The sequence below is a fragment of the Aethalodelphis obliquidens genome, unplaced genomic scaffold, assembly GCF_003676395.1.
Source record: "Aethalodelphis obliquidens isolate GAN/ISIS:26980383/991018 unplaced genomic scaffold, ASM367639v1 scaffold4, whole genome shotgun sequence".
NCBI classification, from domain to species: Eukaryota; Metazoa; Chordata; class Mammalia; order Artiodactyla; family Delphinidae; genus Aethalodelphis; species Aethalodelphis obliquidens.
In genome coordinates, this window is record NW_020837948.1 from 54813321 (window position 1) to 54829369 (window position 16049).

At 42.3% G+C, this 16049-nt stretch overlaps 1 protein-coding gene across 2 annotated transcripts in view; it reads right to left on the reverse strand.

Moving 5' to 3' along the window:
• JMY (junction mediating and regulatory protein, p53 cofactor) overlaps positions 1-14590 on the reverse strand; it is a 74374-nt gene extending 59784 nt beyond the window's left edge. For both annotated transcript variants that reach the window (XM_027100752.1, XM_027100751.1), the window contains exon 1: positions 13017-14590. In XM_027100752.1, the coding sequence (XP_026956553.1) occupies positions 13017-14057 (1041 nt within the window). In that variant the 5' untranslated portion in view covers positions 14058-14590. The remainder of the gene's footprint in view (positions 1-13016) is intronic.
• Positions 14591-16049: the final 1459 nt, after the last annotated feature.

The following is a 16049-nucleotide window of genomic DNA, read 5'->3' on the forward strand; positions in this document are numbered from 1 at the left end:
GTGCAGTGGTTAAGAATTCGCCTGCCAATGCAGCAGACATGGGTTTGATCCCTGGTCCAGGAAGATCCCACATGCCACGGAGCAAGTAAGCCTGTGCACCACAACTACTGAGCCCACGCTCTGCAACTACTGACACCACCCATGAGCTCTAGGGGCCTGCGAGCCACAACTACTGAAGGCCTCGCACCTAGAACCCGTGCTCCGCAGCAAGAGAAGCCAACGCAATGAGAAGCCCGCGCACCACAACGAAGAGTAGCCCCTGCTCGCAGTAACTAGAGAAAGCCCGCGCCCAGCAACAAAGACCCAACACAGCCAAAAAAAAAATGTTTAAGAAGCAACATAAAAATCTACAAATAATATCATCATTAATTATTAAGACATGCAAACAATCATCTGTTTGTGGAAAAGGGTGACTCAAGATTGGCAATGAGGTGCTCAGATGGGAGAGGCCTATACCAGCAATGAAATTGGATCTGTGGCCCTAGGAACTGCCCTTAGGTCTAGGTGACTTGTTTCCCCAACTGTCAAGTAAGGACCAATGCCACACACATTTTCCACATTCACAAAGCACTGCTCAACTCTGTTCTTGTTTGAATCATTTTTGTTATTTCTATGTTAATCACTGATTGTCAACAACTGTTAATGCTGAAATCCAATTTTACAAAGTGTAAGGGCTACTGACAGTAATGACCCATTCTGATACTTTAAAAATTGGTTTTCAGGGCTTCCCTGGTGGCACAGTGGTTGAGAGTCCGCCTGCCGATGCAGGGGACACGGGTTCGTGCCCTGGTCCGGGAAGATCCCACATGCCGCGGAGTGGCTGGGCCCGTGAGCCATGGCCGCTGAGCCTGCGCGTCCGGAGCCTGTGCTCCACAACAGGAGAGGCCACAACAGTGAGAGGCCCGCTTACCGCAAAAAAAAAAAAAAATGTTAGGTACATGTATACATGTCATACACAGAAACCACCTTTATAACATACCAAAAAACATCTACCGAGCACCTGCTGTGTACAGAAACACTGGGGAATTCAGGCATTAGAAAAAAATAACAACAAAACCCATCTCTGTCTCCTGGTTAAATGCATTTTAAAGGGTAGAAGGGGTCCATAAGGAGAAAAACCAGGGCAGCAGTTATGCATGATATGAACCGTATGTAACATAAGGCCTCTCTGATCTCCGAATTTCTGACAGCAAGTCCTCTGGTTTCTGACAGTGGTCAGAAATGACTTTCTTCAGGAAGGGCACCTGACCTGGCCCTGGAAAGAAGGGTGGAACTTAGACAAAAGAATGACAACATGGGTGGGGTGGGTGTCCTATACAATGGAGCATGGTGTACAGTGAGCTCAGTGAATAATGGGTAAAAGAGCTTGACTAGAATAATGAAAGGTTCACGTAGAGCAGAGAAAGAGATAAGAGACTGGCAAGCTAACCAAAATATGCATGACTCTGAATGTCAGGAATTTGGAATCTGTTCACAGGACAATGGTAAGCAATGGAGGAGTTTGGTTTGGTGTGTGTATGTTACAGCTAAAGAGTTGGGTATGAAGATGTGCAAAGTAATGCTTTAAAATAGTTTGGGGGGGCTTCCCTGGTGGCGCAGCGGTTGAGAGTCTGCCTGCCAATTCAGGGGACGCGGGTTCGAGCCCTGGTCTGGGAGGATCCCACATGCCGCCGAGCAGCTAGGCCCGTGAGCCACAACTGCTGAGCCTGCGCGTCGGGAGCCTGTGCTCCGCAGCAAGAGAGGCCACAACAGTGAGAGGCCCGCGCACCGCGATGAAGAGTGACCCCCGCTCGCCGCAACTGGAGAAAGCCCTCGCACAGAAACGAAGACCCAACACAGCCAAAAATAAATGGATAAATAAATAAATAAATATTTAAAAAAAAAAAAAAATAGTTTGGGGGACTTCCGTGGTGGTCCAGTGGTTAAGACTTTGCCATCCAATGCAGGGGGTGCAGGTTCGATCCCTGGTCGGGGAGCTAGGATCCCACATGCCGCAGGGCCAAAAAACCAAAACATAAAACAGAAGCAACATTGTAACAAATTCAATAAAGACTTTAAAAATGGTCCACATCATAAAATAGTTTGGGAGCAAGGTATACAAAGGCTACAATGCAAGGAAGACACTGAAGGGGAGCTAAGGATGAAATAGTGAGATGAAATAGTCCATACATCCAAACTATTCAAACTATTGAATAGTTTCAATATTTTCATCCTTGAAATAGTCCAAGGATGAAACAGTGAGATTAAACTAAAGTGGGTGTAGGAGCAACATGAGAAAGCAGTAACCAATGCATGAATGACTCCATAGTTCTTCAGTTCTAAAATTCATATTTAACATTTCTGAATCAGTATGCATTTACTAATCAGTATGTACATATAACACAGTGATGTAGGTATAACTATTATGCCATTTTACAAAGAACCAGAGGCAAAGAACCAGAACTTGCCTAAAGTTAGGTAGCTGGTGAAAGACAGAAGTGAATCCTCCACAGCTTAACTCAAGCTCTTAACCACTACCTTATTTGTCCCCACTCATAACCGGTCTATCATCTTTCCCTTACGTGAATGATACCAATCTTCTGGGTCTAGGAAGACTGAAAATACGATGAAATATATATACAATGGAATAATACTCAGCCATTTTAAAAAAATGAAATTTTGCCATCTGAACAACATGGATGGACCTGGAGGGTATTATGCTTAGTAAAACAACTCAGAAAAGACAAATACGGTATGATATCACATATATATGGAGTCTAAAAAATAAAACAAAGGAATGAACATAACAAAAAAAAAGAAACAGACTCAGAGATATAGAGAACAAACTAGTGGTTACCAGTGGGGAGAGGGCAAGGGGGATGGGAAATAGAGGTAAGGGGATTAAAAGGGACAAAGTATTATGTATAAAGTAAATAAGCTACAAGGACATGCTGTACAGCAAAGGGAATATAGCTAATATTTTACAGTAAATTTTTGTTTTATATATAAATTTATTTATTTATTTTTGGCTGCATTGGGTCTTCGTTGCTGTGCGCGGGCTTTCTCTAGTTGTAGTGAGCGGGGGCTTCTCTCGTTGCAGAGCACAGGCTCTAGGAGTGCGGGCTTCAACAGTTGTGGCACACGGGCTCAGTAGTTGTGGCTTGCAGGCTCTAGAGCACAGGCTCAGTAGTTGTGGCACACGGGCTTAGTTGCTCCATGGTCTGTGGGATCTTCTCAGACCAGGGATCGAACCTATGTCCCCTGCACTGGCAGGCAGACTCTTAACCACTGTGCCACCAGGAAAGTCCTACAGCAACTTTAGATGGAGTAAAATCTACAAAAATTTTGAATCACTATGTTGTACACCTGAAACTAATATAATATTGAAAATCAATTATAACTCAATAAAAATAAATAAGTTTTTTTTCTTTCAAGTTTTAGGTCTCATAGCACTTCACATATAGAGTAAAACCTGCTCAAGAGCCAACTCCAAGGCCCTCCAGGGAGCCAGAGACCTTTTAACACACTGTTTACAAAAATCAAGCACCTCGACAGGCTTCACTGTGAGCTGGCACATAATTTCCTTTTACCAAAATAATGCATGTTCAGCTATTGCTAAAGTTAATTCTTGTCCCTTTCTCTCTTAATCCTCCATTTCTTTTTTTTTTTTAATTTTATATTGGAGTATGGTTGATTAACAATGTTGTGTTAGTTTCGGGTGTACAGCAAAGTGATTCAGTTATACATATAGTACATGTATCTATTCTTCAAATTCTTTTTCCATTTAGGTTATTACAGAGTATTGAGCAGAGTTCCCCGTGCTATACAGTAGATCTTTGTTGGTTATCTATATTAAATACAGCAGTGTATACATGTCAATCCCAAACTCCCTTTCTCTAACCCTACTTGGCATAACCTTTCATTTTCGTTTGGCAACCCCAATACCCAAACTCACATCACCTAACATAAAAGGGAAAAAAAAGGAGGCAGGATTTCCAACTGAAAATATATCAAGAGAGTTAACATCCTTAACTGCCTTCCTCCTCTGCCTAGCCAGAAAAGTAAGATAATTATTTAGTATAGTTATGAGGGGAAGGGGAGTATAATATTAACTATTTAAAGTTATGTACCAATTGTTTGAAATGGGAATAAATAGCATGAGAAACGAGGTAGATTTCAGGTCTTACCTTAAAATACACCAAATTCCCTATTTCTGCTGTGGGGGGAAAAAGTATCAGGAAATGTTTAGAGGAGAAAATAAATTTTCTTGAAAGTAAGCTACTATCACACCATCTAAACCAACTCACCCTTAGCTAGCTTAATATAGAACAGAAATTACAACAGATATTTAAACATCAGTGTAACATTTATTCTTCCTGTGGTTACAGGAAAATTATTTTTATGAGTCTGTATAAGAAAGACATATGCATTCTGTCTCACATTAGAGTTTTATGTATCATACATGCACAAATTTAAATTCACCTCCTCTGGGATTACAATGTTCTCCAATGACAGACAACATGGTTGGTTACAGTATATGTACATAATCAAGGTTTTCCAAAAACAGTCATCAGCCAAACACTGTTAATGTTTCTGTCCAATGATGAGACATTAACCATGTACTTCAATTTGACAAAGGCCCAAAAAAAGTCATCAGCCAGACACTGTTAATGTTTCTGTCCAATGATGAGACATTAACCATGTATTTCAATTTGACAAAGGCTAAGTTTATCGGTTAGCCTTATTCCCTTTCTACAGGGGTGAAGATAGTCTAGTGGTTAAGAAAACCAGCTGGAATCAGGCATGGATTTGAATCTGGTTCTCTTACACAGATCTGTTATCTTAGGCAAGTTTATCTAATCTCTTTGAACCTGTTTCCTCTATTGTAAAATCCCTACCTGTTAGGTTGATATGAAGATTAATATTAATAAGAGTTAACATTTATCAAGTGTTTATTGAGTAAATGGCACTGTTCTAAGTACCTTACATAAAAGCTACTTTTAAATCACTCTATGAGGCAGCAGTATTATTCTCCTCACTTTACAGATGAGGAAGCTAAGGCACTGAGAGAATTAGGTGGGCCCAAATACATAAAGCTATTAAGTGGAGGAGCAGGGCTCAAACTCACTTGAACCCTACCTCTTAACTCCTATCAACATGCTAACTTAATGTATCAATATTTAAATACGTCTGCACAGTGCTTGACCCACAGGAAGCATTCAATAAAAATTAGTTATTGTGATCATTAAAAACTAGAGCCTCAGGACTTTCCTGGTCACACAGTAGTTGAGAATCTGCCTGCCAACGCAGGGGACACAGGTTCGAGCCCTGGTCCGGGAAGATCCCACATGCCGCAGAGCAACCAAGACCGTGTGCCACAACTACTGACCCTGCGTGCTCAACTACTGAGCACATGTGCTGCAACTACTGAAGCCCATCCGCCTAGAGCCCGTGCTCCACAACGAGAAGCCACCAGAATGAGAAGCCCATAGAGGGCAACGAAGAGTAGCCCCTGCTCGCCGCAACAAGAGAAAGCCCATGCACAGCAACGAAAACCCAACGCAGCCAAACAAATACATTAACTAATGAATCAATTTAAAAAAAAAACAACAACAGGGCTTCCCTGGTGGCGCAGTGGTTGAGAGTCCGCCTGCCAATGCAGGGGACACAGGTTCGTGCCCCGGTCCAGGAAGATCCCACATGCCCCAGAGCAGCTGGGCCTGTGAGCCATGGCCGCTGAGCCTGCGCATCCGGAGCCTGTGCTCCGCAACGGGAGAGGCCACAACAGTGAGAGGCTGCGTACCGCAAAAAAAAAAAAAAAAAAAAAAAAAACCAGAGCCTCACATACGTCTCTACATATTGGTTGCCCCAGTTATTACCCTGTTAAGAGTCAGTAAAGACGGGACAGACTCAGATAGCAAGGTGAAGAGGAAGAATGGCTTTCAGAAATAATTTTAGTAATTAAACGGTTTTGTAAGTGTAACTTTAGCAAGTTATCAAAAAAATAATGGGAAAGCAGTTTTAACAATAAAGTCCATAGGGAAAAGCACACACACACAAAAAACCCTCAAGTAATGATAATGAACAAAGTGAGGACTAGAAAACGAGTAAAAAAAACAGGCAGAAACACCACTCCTGCCTGCTTCAGTGCCCTCGTGTACTCAAAAATGAATCAGAGCTTTTTCAAAGCCTGAAGAAACTCTAGCAACATTAGAAGTGCTATGTCTTAGACAGTCACCTTACTGCAGAGGGACCCAAACCTGGATACAAGCACATAGAACAAGTGGCTCAGGTCCCAACAGTTGCCACACTGTGTTTGTAAACTGCCCTGGATCCTTATGGAAAAGAAGACTGTAATTTCATTCTGCAAACATGAAATTAACGCCCACAGAGGGTAAGTGACAGCATAAGGTCAAGCAACTAGTATCACAACTAGGACAAAAACACAGATTTTCCTGAGCCATGTTCAATAAATTTTCTTTCCACTAAGCATTAATTAAGATAGTGTAGTGAGACATTTCTTAAAAAGTACCCTACCTCAACTAATTGTTAGCAGCAGGATGACTTGGTAACCAATTTTAATTAAAATTTTTTTCCTGAAGAAAATGATCATTCTTGTTTATCACTGTATTCTCCCTGTGCCTATATTACTTCATTGCACTAATAACATTTGTTGAATAAACTAAGCCCCAAGCCATCACCCTCACTGTAACCTTAGAAGTTACAATAAAGCCCCAAATCATTAAATGAACTTCATTTATCCTTAAGACCACTCTCTATAAAATGTCTAGCTCACAAGGCCTATTTTTATTTCATAGCCTATTATACAAAACCTTCACTATAATCTGAAAAGTCTATTATATGCAATTATAACTAGATAAAGTTTAAAATTCAAGGACCAGCATAAGGGCAATTCCCCACACTTAAGAAAACAACTCAAAAATTTCTAGCTTTTTGCTGAATGAATCCTTCTCTGCTCCTATGCAGTTTTAGTAACTTAACTCTGTGTTAAGGCTACTTGGTATTAACAGTCTCCTACAAGAAGCTTGAAAAGCCAAATGAACTTCACCACCTCTATCAAAAAACAAACAGCACCAAGAACTATTGTTCAGTCTTCACTGCCTATGTCTCTTACTCATACAACTTAATTTTTCTCCTATGACAACTAAGTAAACTGGGTAGATTCAGAGGGAGCAGATCCTGGCCTATTAATGAGTAGTAAAAAGAGCCACAGGGAAATTTCCCATTACAAAAATATAAGCACACATACATCTAACCATCAATGGAAAGCCACCCTGTGCTTTCAAGTACCACTTCCAACAATATTCTACAATCAATAAAAGGCCAAATAAAGCAGCAATGGAGAACAGTGAGACTAAAGTTACATGTTAAGATTTTGGGAATGAAGATTGCTAATTCAACCACAACAACTGTTATGTCTGACAAACCAAACCTCCCACTCACCTTCTCCCTTCAACACACACACACACACACACACACACACACACACACACACACACACAAGATAGTACTCACATTACGAAAGTATTTGTCCAAGTTGGTCTTGTTTTAGCAAGGAGGAAACATGTCTGTGAAATATCTGGTGGGCCAGGAATCATGTGATGTTAAATGGCAAGCAGAGAAACCACCACATAAATTATTTATCAGGAAAGCTGCCATCCTGCCACCAGCCTCCATGTTTCTGTTTTACAGAAACACTAACTGAGAAACATATATTCAACTTTTTTTCTACACCTACCTTTTTTTTTTTTCAGTAATATGACAAATGGCCAAAAGTTTATTGGGACATAGGATTGAAGAAAGAGATAAATATCTAAGTCATTATTTTAACAGTTTCCAGCTGTTAAAACAACGTTGTTGTCTTTCATCACAACTGTTGTCTTTCATCACAACTTTCAAGAATCCCACAAAATTCATTTAGCTTCATTATTCCTTAACTGTTTTACAGTAAAAGAGCAGTTTGCACCATGATTATGGAAATATCCAGGCAGAACAGCTCTGTCCTCTGCAACTAAGTACATTATGTCCTTCCTGAGACTGCTTCTACTATTTATACCTAATCATGGGTTGTGGCTCACTGGCCCAAAGACCAGCATCCTAGGACTCCTAAACGACTGTCATTTCTCTAATGTATACACAGATCTTCCTTGACTTACACTGGGGTTACTGCCCGATAAACCCATCATAAGTTTAAAGTATTGTAAATCAGAACTGCATTTAATACACCTAACCCACTGAACATTATAGCTGAGGCTAGCCTTCCTTAAATATGCTCAGAACACTCACATTAGCCTACACTTGGGTAAAAATCATCTAACAAAAGCTTATTTTATAATAAAGTGTTAAATATCTCATGTAATTGATTGAATACTGTACTGAAAGTGAAAACAGAAAGGTGTATGGGCACAGAACGGTTCATTACCCTACTGACCCTGTGGCTGACTGGGAGCTGCAGCGTGCTGCCCAGTGTTACAAGAGTTAAGGTACCCAGGAAAAGATCAAAATTTGAAATACGGTTCCTACTGAATGCGTATCACTTTCATATCATCTTAAAACTGAACCACCTTAAGTCGGGGACTGTCTGTAGATGGGGCTTCAGCAGTGCTCTGGAGTTTTATAGCTAATCTTAGTTTTCCAGGAAAATTAGTAAAGTCATAATTGGGAAGAGGGGTGATAAGTAAACAATCTTCATAGAGCTCCTTGCTCCTTCTCTTAAACAACTCAAGTCAGGAGTTGTTTATAGTCATTTTAAAATACAAAGGAAAACAGTGATCGGGCACTCTTGTCTAACATAAACCCATCCTTGCACCCTAGGCAACCTACTTCTAAAACACAACGTGTGGACTATGCCCTACACTATGCCTATCATGATTAATTGGAAGTAAAACGAACAAGTTACCTTAATTTAAAAGTTCATTATTTCCCTGACTAGATTTTAAATTACTGATGCCACCGTCCCATTCTCAGGTGCGGAGACTGACATCCTTTCTAATGTCATCAGGGAAACAAGGCATGTGTAGAAAAGGCCTATGTCTGGATTAGGACAAATCAAGTTTGAATCTCTGAGTTTAGTCACTGCTCAGCAGTTTAAAATTGGCCAAATCTCAACTTCTGCTTCAGTAAAATATGTATAAAACGCCACTTGTCTCAGAAGATAGAGTGGAGGATGAAAGGGGATAGGTAATGTGAAGCGCCCCAATACCTAAGTAGTGCCAATATTTACACTGCCTTGAAGCAACACTTTCTGGAAGCCTCCTTTATAAGTGCCAAACACATTTTAGGTACTTTTTCATGTCTTAAGTCTTCGGAAATGCTTTAAGCATTTTCCCCATTTCTCTGTTTTAAAGAGGTTAAATAACTAAACAGGTCACAGAAGTGATGAGTACTAATTCAAGCCCAGGTTTTCCTGACTCCAAACAGAGTACGCTCTGTCTACTGTGTGCCTTACATGGCTGCTTTTGAAAACACATGCTTCTCTCAGTGGTTTCAACTGGAAAAGTTAGAATTGAGCAGTTTTGTAAACATCATAAATTCCAAAGTGAACAATGATTTTTAGATTTTAATCAAGCCTACCGTCATGGTTAAGGTTTACTATCTAAAGGACCACAATCATTTCAATAGTGGTCCTTATACTGAAACCATTATTTACAAAATCCACGTCATCAAAGGCAAACCATGGTATGGCTTGTGATATGATACTCAGCTTTAACCAACAACCAAGGCTACTGCTGAAACCATTCCAAGAGGCCTTGGTGGCACTCGATTCATTCAGGGATTTAGTGCTTGCTATATAAATAGCACTACTTACAGTAAATCCTTGTAAAAGTCCAAGACAAGCCTACCATGTAATAAATTTCACATTTCATTTGCACTCAAGATTAAAGCCCTAAGCAGTACACAATCTACAATTCTTATGTCATATAAAAATAATTTCATTAATATTGTATAAATTGTACCACCTCACAAACTAGTCAACTGACCAAATTTGTAAACCATTAATAAAAACTTCTGGCAGAAAACTTAAGGTTTAATTCTTCAATACTCCACAAGACAGATATAGGACTACTTCTTATAACCCCATATTAAATCATAAATATATTCCAAAAATTAAATTCCAATAGAGGTTATGTCCTAAGCTTACAAAGCAGATAATTTATAATTGTGGTTTTAAGGCTCTTTTTGAAGAACACCTTTAAGCCTTTCCCTCCAAAACTGTGACTATGCCTATGCATATACAGACACCTATGCATTCTACTTAAGGTACTCCATTAAAGTCCATCTATAGCTCCCCTCAATTTATAGGAAATTCACCAACCCCAGATAACAACTCCTTATTTAGGAAGTTATGTACAGTATTTACAGTTTTAAGAGATTTTTCTCCTTGTTTTTAAACAGTATGGTCCTTGAGGAATTTACATTTATCAGCTCAAAATTTTTATTTACTCACAACTTTACATTAAAATGACACTTCTAAATCTTTTAAATTCCTGCAACACTAAAAAACAACAACAACAAAAACTGGTGTCCTTTGTCCACTATTATTAAGAGTGCTCACAAGATGTGTGGCCCTGAACTAGGGGTGGCAAAGAAGAGAATTCCATGATACTGTCAAGGCTGGTGACCTTGAGAAGTTTACAGTCTCGTTGTACAGTCTGTTCTATTAAAAAAAAAAACCCTCCTTCCACAATTTACTGACTATTTTGCACAAATAGGTGTGGTCTCTAAACTGAAACCTTTAAATGGATAGGAAAAGGAAGACTGTAGAAAAAAGAACCGGAAAACAGATTCAGAGAAATTAAAGGAAAAACATGACCAAAGGATCAAATTTTCCAGCAACACATACCTAAGAATATGTTTGATTTACCACATATACCTAGTTTTTAAAAACCTATAACCAATTCCACAAGAATTGTGGAACTGGGAATTAAAAAAAAAAAAAAGATTTAGACATAATTACTAACACAATAGAATGATAAAATGACACAACTTATACAACGATTTTACCAAAAAAAATGGTACTGCGAACTATTAAGACAGCAAAAAATTTAAGCAGATGGGGAAGAAAACAATATATGGCAGTTATGCCATACACTCCCACTGTCACACCCATGGCAGACATCACTAATTAATCATGCAATCCTTTCCCCCTACTGAGCTTAATTTCTTCCAAAATAACCTTCCAGTAGAAATCAGGGTGGGCATTATAACTGAACCTATTTGTTGTCCTTGATAGCTATTTTTTAAATACTGTTCAACTAAGCGAAGAATCAAAAATTTATGCATTTCATGTTCAATGAACAGACTTCATTTAGAGTTTTTCCCAAAACAAAATACTCTTTAAAAGTTTAAATTTTCTCTGTTGAAGAGAATAAAACATTATGGTCAATATAACCTTAATTAGGAAAAATACTCTTTTTCAAAAAAGTACATGAGTTCTAGAAAACTGTAATAAACTATATTTTTCAGCAGCCTTCATTTTTGACCCAGTTTGAATGAAATAACCAGAAATAATTATTTTTTCTGAGTATCAGTAAAGTTAAAAGCAGACATACCTACATCATTCAGGGTTTAAAACATAGAAAGTTTTTTAAAAAAAGGATAATATATACCTGTAAAATGAATAAGCGAAAGAAGCACTAACTTTGTTCTTGCAGTTTAAAAGAAATACCGGTCACTATGAAAACTCTAAAGACAATGTGACCATTTTAAGATTTGTCACTTCCTTCCAGAAAGGATTTAAGGTAGAACACAGACTCCAGAAATGAGATGATAAAAAGGGAAATAAAAACAGATTCCTGGAACTACAGGATCATACTATGACGGGTGATGTTTAGCATAAAGTAAACTAACAGAAGTCAAAACCTGGATTCACTCTAAGTTTTAAGAGAGCACCGTGGGATAAGCAATAAAGTATTATTTCCTAAATCCTTAAGTCTAGCAAAGACTTCATAATATTCTATGAAGAAACCAGAAGGCTCCAGCTTCCTAGCACTAATAGGATTCAAGTAGTACAGAAACATAGGCAAGGCTGACAGATGACAACACAATGTCAGCAATATAAACACGATAAAAGGGGGCATTTCCCCACCCCAACTCCAACCTCAATTGATACTAATACTAAAAATAATAAATTGCTTTGAGAACGAAAGTACTTCTTTAGTAGTTTTTTCAGCAGAAGCTGATAAGTACACATGACCTCAAATTATACGTATCTTTTCCTCATCGTAGAGCTCCCTGTGTATAACCATTCAGACCTTTTCCCATTGTTTCCTGTTATTTTAAAGATTCGTTTGAAAAAGTGTTTGCACTACTTTTACTTCTCAAGTCCAAAAGCATAATAAACATTCCTGCCCAAGGCCTTTTTTCTCCCTAAAACAAGAGTGAAACATGAGCTCTCTTTAAAGACTTGCTATATTCCTAGAGTGTGTATAAAACCTTTCAAAGTCCATTTGCATCCAATTGTCAGTAGGGGCTTTTTCATTTGGACAGGCCACTCATCTGGAGGAAAATGATTTGTAAATTTGCCTAAGTTGCCAAATCACACATGGAGACAAAAAACTGACCGTTTTTGCTCCATAAGACAAACCATTTTGAATAAATGAACATGACGCCAGGAAAGTAAGGTTAATAATCTGGGCAATTATTGCTGGAAACAACTTCAGGGACAAAGAAACACTCATTTAGCTTATACTTATGGGACAGCTTTCTGCTAAATGGCTTTAATCTTATTACCAGTACTTAGTAGCAAACAGAGCACTTTATAGAAGCTATGTGATAAGTGGGAGGCAGAACTCTAAAGACTTATCAAAGTTCCTTCACAGAGCAAACTAAGGAAAGCCACGGTTTTCCCCACTATTGAAAGGAATAAAGGGGGAGATAGGTCAGGAGCCATTCCTTTTCCGTTGTCTAGCTAGAAACACAAGCGCCCCAAATGCGCGCAACCTAGACCGAGGCTCCAGCCTCCGGCAGTGAGGAGGAACCAAAAGCAATGAGTGGAGCCCAGACTACGTTCTTACCTCCTGGATGCGCTTCCTGGCCCGCTGAAGCACTTCTTCGTAGCCCTTCTGCCGCAGCTCGCTAAGGCTTTCGTAATACTCCTCCGGGTCATCGGTCTCGGTGAAGAGTACCTGGGAGAGGATCTTCCAGCCACAGGTGTCCAGGCCGTGACCCAGGTAAACCTGTAGCTGGTAACACAGCGTGTCTATCTCCTGCTCGGTCATCTCCGGGGCGCCCCCGAACAGCACCGTCCACATGCCCGAGGGCTCCTCGGGGAACACAGGCAGGCACGGCTCCAGCTGCGAGTTCACGGAGCACAGCTGCTGGTGCACCGCGCGCAGATCCTGGAAGGAGAAGAGTCCGGCCCAGCTGCACTCCTCGGCCGGGGACTCCAGCTCGGCGGCGGGCTGCGGCTGCTCAGCGTCCGAGAGCGCCAGCGCCGCCGGGTCCGCCTCGTCCTCCCTCACCATTTCCAGCACCTCGATCTCCTCGGTGACCGTCCCGCAGGCGCTCACTACCCGCACCGACGACACCGGCGCCTCCTTGGGCGCCGGCGGGGCTGCCGCTGCCGCAGCCCCCGCCACATCCCTGCCTCCAGATGTCCTCTGGACCGGGCTGGAGTTGGCCCGCACTAGGCTCCGGAGAGGGCTCTCCGCCCCTTTGCCGGCCGAACTCCGCAGTAGTGGGTCCCCCCGAAGGCTGCACGCGCTCCGCGGAGAGCCTCCCTCCGCCCAGGCCGGGCGCCTCCGGGACCCGGGGCTCCTGCCCAGAGTCGCGGAGGCAGTGGCCTCGGGGCGACCCTTGCCCGCCGGGCTGCCCGGCCCCCGGGTCCCGTCGGACGCGGGTGCACCAGGCTCAGCGCCCCCTCGCGCCCCTGCCTGCTCCCGGGTGCCGCTTCTCTGCCTCTGGGCCGTCCGGTTGTGGCAGGTTATGGCAAACTTGCCCTCAATCTCGTTCCAGGCTACGATGAAGACGAACTTGTGCTTCTCGCGCTCGTCGAACACATGGGGCCGCACGGCCACCCAGTCCGACTCGAGCGTCTCCTCGAGCGCAAACGACATGGTGGCTCCGGCGCCAGGCCGCGGGGAAGGCGCCGCCGGCCCTGCCCGCCCGAGGACTCACCGGCTGACTGCACCGCGCCCCCAGCTCACCCTCGCCGGGAGCCTTCAGCCATCTTAGCGCGCCGGCCGGCTCTCCCCGCTCGCTCGCCAGTCTCTTCGCACTCGCACCCACCGTGCTCCTTTGTGGTGCGGCTCGCGGGAAAGACAATACGCGTCGCAGGAGCAGGTAGTTCACATGGTCACGTGCGGCCGGATCTGTTTACAAGCCCTGCGCTGCGGCAGCGCCTCGCGCCCGCCCGGGCCGCCCCCCCGAGCGAGGCCGCGGTGCTGCGTCTGCGGCGCTCCGGAGGTGAGGCGCGGGTTGCCTAGCGCCGCGCAGGCGGGTAGGTGGTCGGGACCGGCGGCTTGTGAGCCTCCGCCGCTCGCCCGGGCCGATCTCCCCGCCCCTCCTCTTCTTCCCGACCCACTGGAGCCGGCGTGACGGAGGGACGCGTCTCCTAAACTCTGCGCCTCAGTATCGCCACAATGTTGCCATTCGGCTGCTGACGTCGCGGCTCCACGAGGGACGTAAACACGGGCACGTGCCGCACGCTGGTGACGCGGCGGCGGAGGCGCGCACACCCCGCTCGCGCGCGTCGGCCCCGCCTCTCTGCGTCTCCCGCCCCCGCCCGCTCGCGGCCGCGCGCCTGAGTCTTCTCTTCCTCCGACTGAGCCTCCTACTCCGGCGCTCTGGAGCTGGTGATCCGCATGCAGAGAGAGAGGCAGGTGTACCATGCGGGACAGGTGGCCTCCGAACCCAGGAAAAGAGGAACGAATGTGGAGGAGCTGAGAATTTTTGAACTCCAGTCATTCAAAGGGACTCTCAGGTGTAAATTTTCCTCCATTCACCCAGAGGGGTAACTCCTATATTCAGAAAGTAGTCCGTAACGTTATGTGAACTATGTGCTAAACTTTATTGGGATCCCCTAGACTATTGGGTTCTCTCCTAGCACCCTTGCGATACAGTTTAAGATATGAAAGGAAGGTGTCTGAAGACAACCCAGTAGAACTCCAAAATAAAATTAAATTAAATGAAAATTCAGTCATGTCCCAATAGTATGAATGTTTACATCTCAGTTCATCAGTGTTTTATTGCTTCAGGATTCATCATTGTGTGCTGTTCTGTGAACCTCGTTGTGAGATCACTGACTTGAGCCTTTTGAAATAGTATTCAATTATAAGTTACCAGAAAGCACATACCAAAAAAAAAAAATCATGTAGATCTGAAGAATTCTGTTCATACTGAACTATGATGAAACACATTCTTAAAATTGCCTAGTGGATCTTATAATCTAGTTTATATTATTGGCATTCTTTTTTTCCTGCTAGTACCCAATTCATATTGCAGGTATTCTGCATTCACAGTAAAGTACAATGGGAATTGCTACTTTTATCCATATTTCTAAAATATATGCAAGACCATTTGGATTAACCTGGCATTGTTAGCCATACTTACTTCAGTATTGTCCTGACATCTGAATAAACAGCCAAAAGCTTTATTTCTGTCACTCAGCTGGACATTTTAGACCTGTAGATCTGCTCTGACCAAAAAAAAAAAACAACAAAATGGGGGCACTTTGGGTAGGGCAGGATGAGCAAAAAGGGAAAAGGACTGGTTTTTAAACCTTTTTACAGTTCTTTATGTGAACTATAAATTTTCAAAGCTTGTAACTGAACTTGTGGCAACTCTCAAATGCAAATCAGAAATAACACCTTTTGAAAGGCAGGAGGAAAGAGAGAAAAGCCATTGCAAATCTTTATCACCAGCTAAGCAAACAATAGCACATCATAGAAAAATTTCCTCTTTTCTGTGGAAAAGTTACTACTAACAGTTTTTCTGTTAAAAAGTAATGAGATAATTATAGCTCTCTTCTTATAATACATTATAGATAAGTATAAATGCTAAGAATGAATGCCAAAAGAATATGTTTATGGGAAGTATTTTTATTTACA